The sequence below is a fragment of the Bidens hawaiensis genome, unplaced genomic scaffold, assembly GCF_021521415.1.
Source record: "Bidens hawaiensis isolate Kalapana, Puna unplaced genomic scaffold, B.hawaiensis_p1.1 tig00040584_1, whole genome shotgun sequence".
Classification (NCBI taxonomy): domain Eukaryota; kingdom Viridiplantae; phylum Streptophyta; class Magnoliopsida; order Asterales; family Asteraceae; genus Bidens; species Bidens hawaiensis.
The window spans coordinates 12055-28087 of NW_027497162.1; the positions used below are offsets into that span (position 1 = coordinate 12055).

General features: G+C 44.7%; 1 protein-coding gene across 1 annotated transcript; it reads right to left on the reverse strand.

The window, feature by feature from the left end:
• Positions 1–1239: 1239 nt before the first annotated feature.
• Positions 1240–2485, reverse strand: LOC143592184 (organelle RRM domain-containing protein 2, mitochondrial-like). Its single transcript, XM_077072156.1, has 4 exons — positions 2326–2485; positions 1644–1712; positions 1447–1553; positions 1240–1363 (listed from the first exon to the last, which is right to left on the reverse strand). The coding sequence occupies exons 1-4, from the start codon at positions 2483–2485 to the stop codon at positions 1259–1261; spliced, it is 441 nt and encodes a 146-aa protein (XP_076928271.1). The 3' UTR covers positions 1240–1258.
• Positions 2486–16033: the final 13548 nt, after the last annotated feature.

Below are 16033 nucleotides of genomic sequence, written 5' to 3' on the forward strand. Positions count from 1 at the left end.
CAATTTGTTCGGATGGATCAAATCAAAATCTTCGTACAAGCAGATTACTTTGGCGAATGAGTGTGCAGCCGTTTTCTTATTTTATGGTTTGACTGCTAGTAATGGTAGTTTATTTTCATTTGCTCTTGCTCTTTGTATGTGAATTATTTATTTCCTCCAGCTCCTAGCTGGGGCACGCTGTTATATACTTATATCACATTTGTATGCATTGTCATTCCAAAAAAAAAAGAGTGTCCATCCCACCATGATCATTTTGCTTCAACTCCGAAGGAGGTGGGGTTGCGTCCCTGCACACCCCAAGCCATTCGACACGAATTTGCTCCGCTTCCCGTTTTTTTTTTCTAGGTCTTCTTTCCGAAAAGGTGTGGTATCCCGAGCTGTGTGTTTTTCGTTGGGTTTAAGGGACACAAGGTGGTATTCCAAACAATCCCGGGAACAACCCCCCCCCCCCCCCGGGGGGAACCCACCCTCAAGAGCAGTCCCCAACCCCACCTCAAGGGCACTCCATACCGTTCACCCTTATGTCCACTCTGAGCAATCATTGCCTCAACTAATAACGTTTTTATATACATGTAAAGATGAGTTTTACAATTTCTCATTAGCAAGGTACTAATAAACTTCCTAAACATTATTGATCGACCTTGCAAGTTGTCCAATTTACTTAACTAGTTTACTGAACTCTCAACATACTTAGTTGATTTGAAAAGATATGAAAATATCAAAATAAAAATAATCATATGTAGCATTTGTATTATAAACTCATATTGTATCGCCAGAAGTGCATTATGTAAGTATAAGCAGGCTTATGTATGCAATATAGTTGTGTTTCCAACCAGACAGTTTACAGTCTTAACCTAGTTGAGTTCAACTTGAGGTTGAAAATAAACTAACCTGCTCGGTTTAGCTCAACTTGAATGCTCAACCGAGCTGGAAAACTGAGTCTAGATTCGGTTCAGATATAACTCAACCACACTCGCTTTTATAAAAGAAACTATAGAGTAGAGCTTAGGGTACGATAACTAATGGCCAATAAAGGAAACAAGCGGTGTTCCAATATAACAACACGATTATTGTTTTCCACTAAGCAAAACAAAGATAGTCTATAAAGCAGCACATAAACATTACCAGTCTGAGCTTCAGCATTTGATAAAATACATAGAAACAAAACTTTAGTGTTCAAACTCCCACACAGTTCAATATATAGTCCATAAATTAATTTTCAGTGTTGATAATAATGCTTATAGGTTCAGTAAAGAGCTCACTGGCGGCCATATTGGTTGTTGTTCATGTAAGAAGGCGGTGATTGTGGAGGATTATCTCTTGGCCTGGCGTACTCTGCAAATATAACCCAACCATCCAAAAACTGCAATACAAACAACAAAAACATTAGCATAACTATGAATGTTAATACAGCCATAAACGATATATTATAATGACGATTCTGACCTTCCCATCCATGCCCTCTATTCCAGCAGCAGCCTCTTCAATAGTAGCATATCTTACAAAACCGAACCCTTTTGACCAACCCGATGCACGGTCCTTTACTACTCTAGCTGCAAAAGTAAAAAAAAATGGTAACTAATGTTTAAACAATATTATTCACCTATGCGTGCGAATGATAATTTATGAAGAATCAATCAAACCATGAAGCACTTGACCAAACTTTGCAAAGCATTCCTGAAGGCCTTCATCCGTTGTGCGTTTGCTGAGGCCTGCATTTTGGAACAACAAAACTCACTAAAATGGCCGATTTTGAGTTTAAATGTTTCCCCCCGAAATTTTGTTATTATAAACGAACAACTGTTACGTTTTAATATTATTTTAATATTATTACACAAATCAAATAACCTATACCTAGATTCATTAAAATCATTTTCTGATCACCACAATTCATTTAACTTTTTAAACGATTCACAGTGGTGAGCAATAACCGAAAACCGAATTAACCAAAAATAGATTTTTTCAGTTTTTTTGTACCCTCAGTTAACCGAGCAGAACCGAGCCACTCACATTTTCATATATTTTAAGCTTCTATACCTCCATTTTATGCATTTCATGTATTTATACTTATACCTCCATTTCATGTATTTATACCTTCAATTCAAGTATTTGTATATCCTATTTCTAAACAAAAATTTTAACCCAAGTTTGATTTTGGCTATTAAACAAAAAAATAAATAAACCTAACCTATTAACTGAAAACCAATTGGTTAATTTAAAATAACCAAACCGAGGGGATGAATAAAACAGAGCAAATACTAAAAGCATACATATAAATACAAATGATGGGTGAAATGAAATAGAGGACGAGAGAAGGAGACGTGCCTGATATGAAGAGATTGGTTGAAGGTTCAGCCTGAGGTCTCTGCGGCTGATTGGCGGCGGGTTGTGAAGGAAACGGGAAGTTAGTGGAAAGAGTTGAGAAGAGAGATCTGAGGCCACGGGGACCGGCGGCCGCCACGGTTGTCGCAGTCTTCATCGCCATTCTTATTAGCTCAGGGTTTTTGTTTTGAGATCTGTGGCAACAAGTCTAAAACCCTCGATAACTATTTAGGGGCTAGGGTTGATTCGATATTTTATAAGTTTTAGACGGTTCACGGTTTGCAGTTTGTACGATGCTTTAAGAACCGGATGGATATCTAACTGGACTACTTATGTTTTTACCGGTTTAATTGGATGGACTTCATTTTAAACCGGTTCGATATGTAATACCATTTTAATGAAGTAATTATAATAGGGTGTGAATTCAAGATAATTTGGTGTGACTTATGTTATAAAATAGGTTCAAGATAATTTATTTATATATACACCAACAAATAGACTAGATTACACAAGCCAAACACATTTACAAAGTTAAACAAGCTTTTTTTTTTTTTTTTTTTTGAAAGGCCAGTCTTAGTATTTAAAGAATTCAAAAGGGCAACTCACAAGCCGCAAGAGGCCTGAACATACAAAGGAGGGAAAAAAACAACCAAACAAGACAATAATAAATTTTGCAAAATTAAACTGGACCAAACATCCCAATCAAGGTTCAATCTCCGGCTTCTACTCTTCACCCGTAGCAATGAGGTCGTCTTAATATCATATACCAACATATCTACGAAAACCAATTTATTGTTGAAGATTTTGTACTTTCGTGCTCACCGTATTAACCAGCAAGTGACTAGCAAAGCCGGAGATTTTGGGATCAGGACCAGCATAATAAAAGGTCCTTTAAAATCACGTTTTTAATCATGTGATAAATAATTTGATAACTTTACTAAATTTAGCTGCATTTTCAAAGCCCAATACAGGCTAAAGCAAAAAAAATAAAAAGAAGATAATAAAAAGTTACAAGAATAGCCCACAGAAAACACAAAAGGAAGGTTTTTTCCTAAAACACCATCCAATTGTGAATTTAACGAATTTAACCCCATTGCCTTTGATTCCAAAGACTACTAGTCTTTCCATTGCACCTAAGAGGCATTTTGTAAACTTAATATATATATATAGGGTTAGTATCATTTAAGAACTAGTAAATTTTATAAGAACTTTAAGAACCCATCTCAACCATTTGTTGATTTAATCAATGGGTAAAAAACATTATGACAGTTTTGTAAATATATAGAAGATTATGGAGACTAATTAAAATATACATGGGTATTATTGAAAGTCAGCCACGGTTAATTTGGTAACCGACTACTTTTCTTCATTCATCTCCTAAATATAGGGATAGTTCTATATTTTTCTCAAACCACTCATTTGATTAAAATATATAATTTACATTTCGAAGATGTAGCTTTTATTTTTAATATTTCAGTTTTGTAAATTCATCTTCATTAGTCGGACTAATATTTAAATTTGGCTCAGTGATAAAGCATTCCAGATTCTATATATTTACATATATGTAAATAGTTTAAATTTAACTCAATGATTGAACATTCCAGATTCTATATATTTGCATATACACAAATAGTTTATTTACATGCTATGTTGAACATTTACATATATGTAAATACTTAACCGACGCACGTGTAAAAAAATGTTACACATATGTAAAGCACAATTAGATACTACAAATTAAAAAAAAAATTTGCATATATGCATTTTACTTGATAACTAATCTTAGATATTTCTTTTAAACGAGACACATGGGGATTTAATAAAAAAAATCAACTGTTCATATTTTTGAAACCAAAATCATCGTTGGTCATATAAATATAAGGTAACTATGAGAGAATTAAGGAAATTCAAATGATTGAGATAACTACCAATGTTAAAAGGTTATCTATTAGACAAAAATACTATTTCTTATTAGAAAGAAAAAAAAGTAAAAGAAATTAAATGATTGGTTATGATTAGTTCTCAAAGTTTTAAAAAAGTATTGAGTTCTTAAAGGAAATCTTCCCTGTATATATGTGTGTGTATATATATATATATAACTTTTTTTTAATGATTATGGGCCTCTTGAGAGAACGAGTATGGGCTCGTCGACCTCCTTGACTCTCCTTTGGGCCGGGCCTAGTGGCTAGTGAAATTGCTTGGATCATCTCGTTTTCAACCTTATTCCTACTATTCTTGATTGGATACTCTAAGCTAAGTTCTCATTAATCGAGTCAAAATGGAATGAAACCGATAATTTAACCCAAGAATGAATGATATACCATATCCACTTAGCCACTCGACAGCGGACCATCGAATGACTCGATGAGTCTGGAAACAAACCACAAAGCACACAAACGTCATCTCTCACGTTTACACCTCCAACCAACAACGCGGTTTTTGTGGAGATGCGATCTTGTAGTAGTCTCCGAATGAAGCAGTTGGCTTTTTAATGGAACACATTTCAACCATAAGCATCCCTCAACCAGCTGATGATTCAAATGATCTAATTTCCAACTCAGCTTTGTAACCATATAACTCGATTCTGTTCGGTCCCCATTCTTCAAAACCCAACTCTGCACAGCATCTGAACCTGTAACCTTCCAATCAAACTCAGATTGTTAGAAGACTCCTCATTCTCCAACTTACCAATGCTTAACCATGTACCACAAGGATTTTTCACCGGAATGTACCCCCGATCTTTAACACCCATATGGATAGCCGCTATACTTCTTAGTTACCCATGGTGGTGTTTTTTCATTTTAATATCTTGACCACCATTTAGCAAGTAAGGCTACATTAGCAGCCTTTAGGCGTCCAACACCAACCCCCACGACATTTATCTAATAATATTTTCTGCCAAGCGACCCAACTTCTCTTCTCTTTTTCTTCATTTTCGCCTCAAAAAATCTTCTCCTTTTCGTTTCCAACTGAAGAAACACTAAGTGAACCCTGGACAGATTATAGATAATCTGGGGGTTAAGTAATGTTTCCCACGGATGAGATCTAGCTGAGAAGGCTGTTCTTCAGGAGACCTGCAAAACAAACACCGTAAGCTCGTCACTGAGAAGGGGGGGGTTCCTCCTTGTGACCACCCTCCGGTGTGAGAATCAGACTAGATTGCTCTGAATATAAGTGTATATTAAGAGATTGCTAGATAACTGGATAGCAGATGATCTTACCATTCCAAGATGTTGGAGTATTTATAGCCGAAGGTAGGTTTCCAAGCAGGTACAGCCAGCTGAATAGTATTCCTGTTCTACCAACAGTGGATTATGCACAGGCCATACTGGTTGGTGGATAAGTTACGGCCAACAGTAACAAAGTCGGCTGCACTATTCCACCAACTGTAGATTATGCACGTCCCATCTACTGTGGATTATACGCAGGCCATGCTGGTTGGTGAATAGGTTACGGCCAACAGTAACACTATTCTACCAACTGTAGGCTACGCACGCCCGTCAGTAAGAGTTGGTGAGTAGGCAGCGGCTAATAGTGACAAACAGTACTAGAGGGTGCTCCTCCTCGTACTGTTGTCGGTGAGCTGTCACCCTGTGATTGGCTCATGGGTTGTTCTGGTCAGATCGTCTGTCCTATCCATACCTTGGTAGGTATAGTACAAAGGATCTTTCAGAATCATACGGACTGGCTCATTTTGGCGGGATTGTTCCCGCCTTGCTCATTCCTTCATGTGACTACTGAAGTAGCTATTGCCTTGTGCGTGTAGCCCTGCTGTCTGCGGGTAGCCTTCCCTGATGGCTTGTATCCGCAACTGCGGGAACAGGCGGGGTACTTCACCATTGGGAGGCTTTCCCTGCGTGTACAGCTTGCGTACTGCGCGTAAGATTCTATGAGCATGGTGGGTCCTGCGGGAGCAGAAGGCCTTTGCGCAGACGTCCCTATTCAAGGTGAGTCTTGCGGGACCAACTGGTCTCTGCTGGGACCTACCTCTTCAAGTCCCCCCAGTCCAATGTTCTTCTCATGAATGTTTAATAAAGTGAGGTGAACTTTTGGACTTTAAGCAAGGGGTTTTGAAAAGGGTTTTTAGTTTTAAGGTTCTCCGTGGGGATTCTTCCCGCGGGTTTCCTAATGTCACTTGCAAAAATTCCCGATTTTTTTGCTTGATCTTTGGGTATGATGCGGGTAGGTATGTAACCTTCTCGCAAGTCAGGAGCGTTGAGTCTCACTTGTGTGGATTCTCCTTGAGGTTTTAGTGGTTTTGAACATAGTGATCAATTATGTTTAAACCACCAATTCCATCCTGGAGCCTCAAACAATGTAGTTCTCGACGTTCCCGCTATGCGGGGATGTTATTTCCGTTTCCGCAAGCATTGCCCAGAAGATCCTTCTTGGTTTCAATTCCCTGCGGAGCGCTAGGTATGTGAAGGGTTTTGCCTTAACACTGTACCCGCGCTCGTCTTACGGTTACTTTACTTTCAAGGTACCCCTGGCGTCAATTCCCTGCGGGTGCTAGGTATGTGAAGGGTTTTGCCTTAACACTGTACCCGCACCCGCCTTATAGTTACTTTGTTGCCGGGGTTTTCTTGGCTTCAATTCCCTGCGGGTGCTAGGTATGTGAAGGGTTTTGCCTTAACACTGTACCCGCATCCGTCTTATGGTTACTTGGTTGCCAAGGTAAGGGGTATTTTCCCGCTTACTTTTGAAATTTTTTGAATTTTGAATTTTGAAATTCGAAAGGTTGGTGAGGATAAGAACAGTCCAAACATCTGAAACGTCGTGCGACGGTTTCTTCTGACTGTGTCAGGACGTGCAGGAAGTTATGGTGACGTGACAGTACATGGTCATTCCAGACGCTTTTTCAGGCGCGTGGGCGCGATTTTTCGGGCGCGTGGCCGCGAAATTTCTGGCACGCGTCCTTTTTACAGCTGTTGCCAGCTTGCTTTTTGCCACGCGTCATAGTTTCATTGCACCCTCGATTTCTCTCTCCTCCGCATTAAATTCACCGCATTAATTGCGATTAGTATATAAAGGGGGAGAGGGTTCTTTTTAATTCACACCTTCACCCTTCTCTTCTTCTTCTTAGCGATTTCCGGCAAATACTCCCCTTTTCAGGCAAGCATTTTCCCGAAATCGCTTTCTGCAAGATGTCTTCACATGATCTCGAGTCAACCACCGATGACAAGAGTACTGCTGGTGAGTGCCAGTGTGCTCTGCCCGGCGATCAGTACCGGTATGTTGTTAGGAAGTTCATGCTCGATCCTTTCGAGCCTGAGTTTCCTGAACCCCATCAGACTGTGTACGATGCCCCCAGAGGCAAGATCGGGGTTTATGCAGCATTCTTTGTCTATGGGAATCTTAGGTTCCCATTGACAAAGTTTGTTTACCGTGTCCTTGAGAGGCACGGTGTTCATCTGACCGAGTTGCACCCCATGGCGATCGCCAAGATTCGCCATTTCGAGTGGGTGTGCCGGATTCTGGGCATTGAGCCCTATGTGGACCGCCTGATGACCTTCTATACTTGGAGGTGCATCCAGGGGTGGTACACCCTGACAACCCGGATTAAGGGTTTGAAGATTTGCGCGACCGAGCGCAGTCTCCAATCGTGGAAGCGGGAGTTCTTCTACATTTCTGCCCGCGCCATCCCCATTGCCATGAAGTTTAAAAATGGCCAGGCAATTCCAAGCCATCACGCCACCAACTACCAGGAGGCTGAATGGTTTGCGAAGATATCCCGGGTCCAATCTCCGGTTTATCGGTTTGCGGAGTCCGGGATGGTGATGCTGGGGATGAGCCGGGTATGGAAGGAGGCGTCTCAGGTTCCCATCCTTCTCGAATACGGTTTGAACTCTACTCCTTATGGTATGTCTTGTCTTTCTTGCTGATATGAGTTTGTCTTCTAACTGTTTCTTCTTTCAGAGGGGAACAATTTGGAGTCGCTCCTGTACCCGCGGGAAGCTGACGATCCCGTGCGGGTGGGTACTCGTGCTCTTGACGAGAATGAGTTGCCCATCCTGGAGCAAACAGCGGATCGGTTTGTGGAGGTCTATCCGCTGGGCCACGAGATCCTGAGCCACCGGCGGCCAGGTAAGGCGTTATTCTCTCCTCCCCCCCTCAGTGCTGTACCCGCTGCTGGAATTCCTGACCTGTCTTCTTCTGAGGAATCCGCAGATGGTCCTCCGTTAGTGCGGAAGAAGAGGGCTGCCGGCGGGAAAGGGAAGGAGAAGGCGGCCTCCACAGCCGATCCAGTGCTCCTATCTGACACTGAGTCAGATAGTGAAGAGGTGGCGGGGAACCCCGGTGGTGAGAAGACCACTGTTCCGGAGGCTACGACTGTTACCTCCGGAGAACCAATGACGACGACGGTGACCGGCATCAAGAGACCGGCTCCATCGGGTTATTCCCCGCCCGTCCGTACGTTCAAGCTCAAGAAAACCCGTAAGTACAACTCTCTTAGCTTTTATCTTCGTAGTTTAATCTTCAAGTCTTTTTAACACTTTTCTTCTTTACGCAGGTGTGGATGTTGGCGCATTCCAGGGTGAGGGGTCGAGTACTACCTCTCCGCCAATGACGGTAGGCTTGGTCAGCCTACCTGAGGCGTCGACCCAGGCGCCTGCGCCTGCTTCCGCTGGTTCAGTTGCTCATTCTGAGCCGACTGTTCCAGCCGAGATGACGTCACCGCCGGCTGTGAGTGCAATTTTTACAGCATCCTTCACAGAGCCGGCGGTTACTTTTGCCGCGGATTCTGCGGCAGCGACCGCGGCGGCGACCACGGCGGCTGCTACTATGCCCCCGGCAACGACGGCCGGTCCCTCAGGTACGCGTGGGGCTTCTCGCATCTTTCCGCCACCTTCCCATCTGCCTGACCTCTTGGATGGATTTCCATTGGGTTCAGGTGATGGGTTCGGCGGCTATCGGCCTGTAATTGACCCTACAGGTGCGTAGGGTTCCTTTGGCCCTTTTTCACTTATATATTTTATCATCTTTTCCTAACTGCTTTTTGTTTTCTGCAGTTTCGGATTCCAATGAAGTGTATGTTCCGCGATGGAACATACGCCGAGGAACAACCCTTCGTACCCCTGTGGAGTGCGTGGAATGGGCTCGCCACGCTGCTCCCCATGGTGCGTTGGGGGAAGCCATGGCTAGCTACCAAGAGGGTAGGCTAACCAACGAGCTTCGAGTTCTCCAAGCCCGGATGTAGCCGCGCGTCGAGCTGCTTTATCGTGAAAACGACAAGTTGAAAGCAGCTCGCGCCAAGGAAGTATCCCAAGCGCGGGCTCTTCGGGAGGAGAACCAAAAGCTGTCCGCAGCTGCTTCGGAGAAGGAGAAGGCCTTCAAGGCCCTCGAGGTTGAGGTTCAAGCGCGACTCGAGGCCCGCTCCAAGGCTGCCCAAGCTGTTAACGAACAGCTTCGGCTAGCTAAGGAGACTGCGAGGAACGCGATCGAGAGGGCCACCAAGGCTGAAGCCGTTGCTGAGCCTTTACGCGTGGAGAACGAGGAGCTCAAGGCCAAATTAGAGGCTCTCCAACGCGCTCATGATGCCTTGGCGATGGAAGATGCCAAGAAGCTCCAGGAGATCTTGGACCAGAGGGGCGTGCTTGACCATACCGAGCGGAAGCTTAAGGGCGTCGAAGAGGCTGCCGCAAAGGAAGTGCTACTTGCCAACCTTAACAAAAGCGAAGCCGAACGCGCCTGCACCCAAGCTCAAGCCGCCCTTAGAGAAGCTCTGGTTGCCAAGGAATGGCTTCTTCGAGAAGCGTTGTCTCAGGTAAGTCTATCTTCATGTCTTCACGCTTTTCTTTGTAGATAGGGTGCTGACACTTGTATATTTTCTTATGTAGGTTGTGCATCGGGTCTTTTCAGAGACATCCTACGACGATGCAATGAGCGCAGCCCTCAACGCTTCTCACGAGGATGGGGAACGGGTCGGCTTCCTGCTTGGTCTAGGGTTTGTTGAGAAAGGCGTCCCGCCATCCAACTTCCCTTTGTACAATGTAGATACCGAAGCCATATATGACCAAGCAGTAAATCAATACGCCGCCTTCCCGCATCCGGTGGTGGAGAAGGTGAATGAAATTGCTGCTGATGATGACGGGCTACCTATCCTTAAGGCTTACCTTGAACAGCCACGCTCTACTGACGGCGCTGGTCCAAGTGGAAGTGGCCCTGAAGCCTGATCCTGAAGATCCCTTCCCGCTGCTAGGATAGATTTAGTTTGTATAGATTTACTTTCTTGTAGGCGGGTAGTCACCCAGCCATTGTAACGAATATTTATGAAATGTAAATCTTTGTGCGGCTAAGACCGCTTGATTCATTGGATTCCTTGCTTTATAAACTTTATGACTTGCATTCTTTAGTTTAAATTAGCAATTTTTCAAGTGTTTAGGATAAGTTAACCTTTGAACGTGGTAGATAGGTGTGAAGTTTTGCTTCCTCCTTCGTGATTGTGCGGGTATGACCGTCACTTGCACTTGGTAGGATGGCTAAACTTTACCCATATCTGACCTGCGTGTAGGTTTTCCTCATCTTTGAGGATAAGTTAACCTTTGAACGTGGTAGATAATTGGTGTGAAGTTTTGCTTCCTCCTTCGTGATTGTGCGGGTATGACCGTCACTTGCACTTAGTAGGATGGCTAAACTTTACCCATATCTGACCTGCGTGTAGGTTTTCCTTATCTTTTTTTTTTTTTTTTTTTTTTTTTTTTTTTTTTTTTTTTTTTAGGATAACCTTTGAACGTGGTAGATGATAGGTTGAAGTTTTGCTTCCTTGTTTGTGATTGTGCGGGTAAGACCGTCACTTGCACTTACAAGGATGGTTAAACTTTACTTACATCATACCTGCGTGTAGGTTTCCCTTATTTTTAACGTTGTGTTTATGCGGGTTTTGCCGCTTTCCACACGTAACGACTTACTTCTCCCCGTTTATGCGGTAAATACCGGCACCAGTGGGAAGTTCATAAGGATAAAGGTAAACACATTATGAAAGGAGAATCATTTCCATTAGAAGTGGCTCTAGGCCTTTACAAGTTTTGGAATTGATCTACATATAACATTTGCGTAATTGAGCTCCATTCCATGTTCTTGGGATGGGAGTGCCATCGAGCCTTTCGAGCCGGTATGCGCCCTTTCCCAGGACTTCTTTGATAATGTATGGCCCTTCCCAAACCGGGGCCAGCTTTCCCGGGCGCTCTTGGTTTGAAGCCTCGTTGTTACGCAGTATGTAGTCTCCTATCTTGAAGTTGCAGAGTTTTACCCGTGTGTTGTAGTACTTTTGCATTTGTCGTTTGTAGTTCTCTTCACGCACTGCGGCTAAGTCTCTGCGTTCCTCTGTTAGCATAAGATCCAACCGTCTTTCCGCATCATTGTCTTCTGGCTGAATCAAGACCCTTGGCGAGGGTAGACCAATTTCGACCGGGACCATGGCTTCAGTGCCATAAGTGAGGCTGAACGGGGTTTCTCCCGTACTGGCCTTCTTCAGCGTTCTGTTTGCCCAAAGGACGTGCGGAAGCTCGTCCACCCAGCCGGATCTGTGTTCCAAGAGTCTTTTCTTTATGCCATCGACGATGCTCTTGTTTGCTCTTTCCACCTCACCATTACCTTGCGGGTGTGCCACTGAGGTAAAGGTGTGGGTAATTTGAAGTTCTTTTAGCCACTGTTGTAGCTTCTTGTCAGCAAAGTTGGTGCCGTTATCGCTCACCAAATTCTGTGGAAGTCCAAAACGACAAATAATAAATTCCCAAATAAATTTTTTGATATGCTTCACGGTTGTTTTGGCTAAAGGTTTTGCTTCTATCCACTTGGTGAAGTAGTCGATGGCTACCACTAGGAACTGAACATTTCCTGCTGCTGTAGGAAATGGGCCTGTCACATCGATGGCCCACTTCTGAAATGGCCATGAAGAAGTGACTGGAACCTGTTCATTCTTCGGGCGGTGCGTGTTGGGTGCGTAAAGTTGGCAAGACCTGCATTTTCTGATGTATGCTAGTGCATCCGTATGCATCCCCGGCCAAAAGTATCTCGCGTTGTTTAGCTTGGCTACAACAGCGCGGGGACCTGCGTGTACTCCACAGATGCCTTCGTGTACTTCCCTTAGGAGGTAGTCAGCGTCTTGGTTGTCCACGCATCTTAAGAGTGGGCCAAGAAAGTTACGTCTGTAAAGGATGTCATTGACAAGTTGAGAATTCAGTGCTTTACAGCGTAGTTTTCTTGCCTGTGTTTTTGACTCTGGTAGTGTTCCTGCTGCAAGGTAATTTATTATTGGTGTCATCCACGTTTCTGTACCGGTTTGGATGACACAAATTTCCTTGTGCGGGACTGATGGTGCTTCGAGGAGTTCAATGCGGATGTCCTTTCCCAAGTGGGTGAAGGCTAGTGACGCAAGCTTGCTTAACGCATCCGCAGATTTGTTTTCGCTGCGCTTGACGTGTATGACTTTACAATCACTAAAATCACGCATAAGGGTTTTTGCCTGGGCGAGGTACAGGGCCATTGTGTCGTTCACAGCCGTGTACGTCCCATTTATTTGGTTGGCCACCAGCATGGAATCCACGTGGGCTTCCAAGTTTTTCACTCCCATTTTACGCGCAATTCTCAAACCGGCCAAGAATGCTTCATATTCGGCTTCGTTATTCGTACTTGGAAAATCCAACCGAATAGCGTAAGTATATTCTTGGCCTGCTGGGTTGGTTAATTTTAACCCTGCGCCTGAACCCTCGTTACTGGCTGCTCCATCAGTGTAGAGTCGCCAGACATCATTGATGTCCTGTGCTGAGGAGGGTTGAGCCTCCTCCTGGCACTCTTTCTCCCGCGAAGCGGGGACTTCTGCAATAAAATCGGCCAGGACCTGGCCCTTTATGGCTGGTCTTGGCTTGTACTTAATTGCATATTCTCCCAATTCAATTGCCCATTTGGCTAGACGTCCCGATAATTCGGGTTTGCCTAGAACGTTTGAGAGTTTGAAGTTGGTTAGAATGGTGATTGGGTGGCCCTGGAAATATCGTCTTAACCTGCGTGAAGCGTGTATGAGTGCTAAGACCAATTTTTCGAGGGTAGAGTACCGGGTTTCTACGTCTGTTAGTACACGGCTAACATAATAGATTGGCATCTGGATGCCTTTTCGTTCAATTAGCAGGACTGCCCCGGTTGCTCTATCTGTTGCGGAAAGGTATAGGATTAACTCCTCTCCCGCTTGTGGTGCTGTAAGTGTAGGGAGTTCGATCAGGCGTGACCGAATCTCCTGAAAAGCTGCTTCCGCTTCTGGTGTCCAGCGGAAGTGCGTTTTCTTTAAGCAGTTTCTCAATGTTGACACGAAAGGAAACGACTTATCCGCATGGTTTGCCAAAAAGCGATTAAGTGCGACTAGTCGTCCATTCAGTGTCTGAGCCTGCTTGATGGTGGTAGGTGATTCCATTTTAATAATGGCTTCGACCTTTTCAGGGTTCGCTCTGAAGCCATCTTTAGTAACAATGACTCCCAAGAACTTCCCTTCTTCCATCCCAAATGAACACTTGCTCGGGTTGAGCTTCATGTTTATCTTTCTGAGCGTGTTGAAAGTTTCTTCAATGTCTTTCAACATCGCTTCTGGCTCGGGGCTTTTGATGACCAAATCATCCATATAGACTTCCAAGTTTCTCCCGATTTGGGCATGAAACTCTTTGTCCATCAGTCGTTGGTACGTGGACCCTGCATTCTTAAGTCCGAATGGCATCATTTTATAACAAAATGTACCATCGGGCGTCCGAAATGCGGTTTTGTCCTGATCATCTACGGCCATGTGGATTTGATGGTACCCCTTATACGCATCCAAGAAGCATTTAAGGCGAAATGGTACCAACGAATCAACCTTAAGATCAATTTCTGGTAACGGATAACAATCTTTGGGGCATGCTTTGTTCAAATCTTTGAAATCTATGCACATGCGCCATTGTTTGTCATTCTTCGGTACCATTACGGGATTTGCAACCCATGTTTGATATCTGCTAACGCGTACGATGCCTGCGTCAAGGAGTTCCTTGACTTGGGTTCTACACGCGTTAGTTTGTTCAGGCCCCATTACTCTGCGCTTTTGTACGACTGGCGTGACAGCCGGATCGCACTTGAGCTTATGCTCCGCCTTACTTCGGGGTACACCAGTCATGTCAGCTGGTGCCCACGCAAAGATGTCAGCGTTTTTCTGCAGTAAGCGTTTGAGTAGGGTGCGGGTGGGATCAACGATTGTTGGTCCAATGGTAACGGCCTGGTCGGGGTATTTGCCATTGAAGGCCCATTTTTCCGGTTCGGTGATGGTTGGTTTAGCTTTTTTCGGTTTGGGTTTAGATGAGACAGATGCGATGCATACCTGGGGAATGCCAGTGATCATCGCTACACCCTCAGCTGTTGGCCATCCCATCATGCCGTGGACTGAAGATACCACGGCGTTGAATCTTGCCATCCCATCTCTTCCGAATAGGATGTCGTACGTGTGGTGTGGCTTTTTCATCACGACAAAATCCACGTCTTCTGTGCGTGAATGATTCCCATCAGTAAGAGTAACGGGGAAAGATAGGATACCCAGGGGGGTGTCTGTACTGCCGTCAAACCCTTCCATTGAAGCGTAGACCGTTTCCAAGCGTTCTTTGTCTTCATCATCCAGCTTATCAAAGAACTGCCTGTACATCACTGTCGACGAAGCGCCATTGTCAGCAAGAGTGCGGGAAGTGATGTAATGCCCCAGCTGGCTTCTGATGACGATGGGGCCTTCTTTGCTGGGGCCTCCTGGCACTCGCGGGAAGCGCACCTCAGCTTCCTTCCACGCGCATGGTTCTGTCACTCGTCTTTTTCTTCCTCTGACCTTGCCATGAACCATGTTGATGCTGATGTCGACGGGCTTTCGTCCGTTACCTCTGTACCGGTTGTCATTCCTTCCTCCCTTCCTGATTGATGCCACGAGATGTGCAAGTCTTCCATCCTTGACAAATGTCTCAATAATATCCTTCAAGGATGTGCACTCTTCAGTACCATGACCCTTTGTCCCGTGGAAATCACAGGATTTGCTTTGATCCGCATTAGGTTTCTGCCGGATCAATGGGGCTTTTGGCCATGGCAATTTTTCCGTGGCAAATATCTCCGTGACGCTCTTCGTGAGTGGCGTCCACCGGTGTTTTCGGTTTGAAGGGTGTGTGTTGTCCCTTCCGCCAACAAGAGGGCGAGAGCTGGATGAGGTGTCAAAGTTTACCCTTGACTGCCAGATACCTAGCCTCCTCTTTTTGTTCTGCCGGGCGATCCGGACATTGTTTTCTCTTGTCCTCTGCGTGTAGAGGTGTGTACTCTGGGGAAGATCCCTTCCCAGTTGCTTTTCCGTCTCGGCAAAGCGCTTTGCCGCCGTCATGATGGCATCCCATGTTGATGGCATGCCATCCTTACCCGTCAATGTGCGGATAAGTTCTGGGTATTCGGCGCCTTGGATGAAGGCGGCGCGAACCAGATCCTCACTTATGTTGCCGAGACTTAGCTTTTTGGAGTTGAAGCGAGTGATGAAGTCTAGTAAAGATTCATCCTCCTCTCTCACGCAGTTGAGGATCGTCCACTGCTCTTCAGTGTACTTCCTCTGTTGGCTGAAGTGCTGGCTGAACTTGTTCTGAAAGTCCGCCCAGTCATATATGTGGTGGATCGGTAAACGATCGAACCATGCCCTGGCCGCTCCGACCAGAGTCATCTGGAACATGTAGCACCACGT

Bases quoted from the DNA above. Each gene is read 5' to 3' on its own strand.
- LOC143592184 (XM_077072156.1), bottom strand. From the start codon at position 2,485: ATGGCGATGAAGACTGCGACAACCGTGGCGGCCGCCGGTCCCCGTGGC. The intron at 1,554-1,643 runs GTTTGATTGATT...TTACTTTTGCAG, and splicing joins GTTTGGTCAAGTGCTTCATG to CTAGAGTAGTAAAGGACCGT. The intron at 1,364-1,446 runs GTCAGAATCGTC...TTTGTATTGCAG, and splicing joins TAGAGGGCATGGATGGGAAG to TTTTTGGATGGTTGGGTTAT.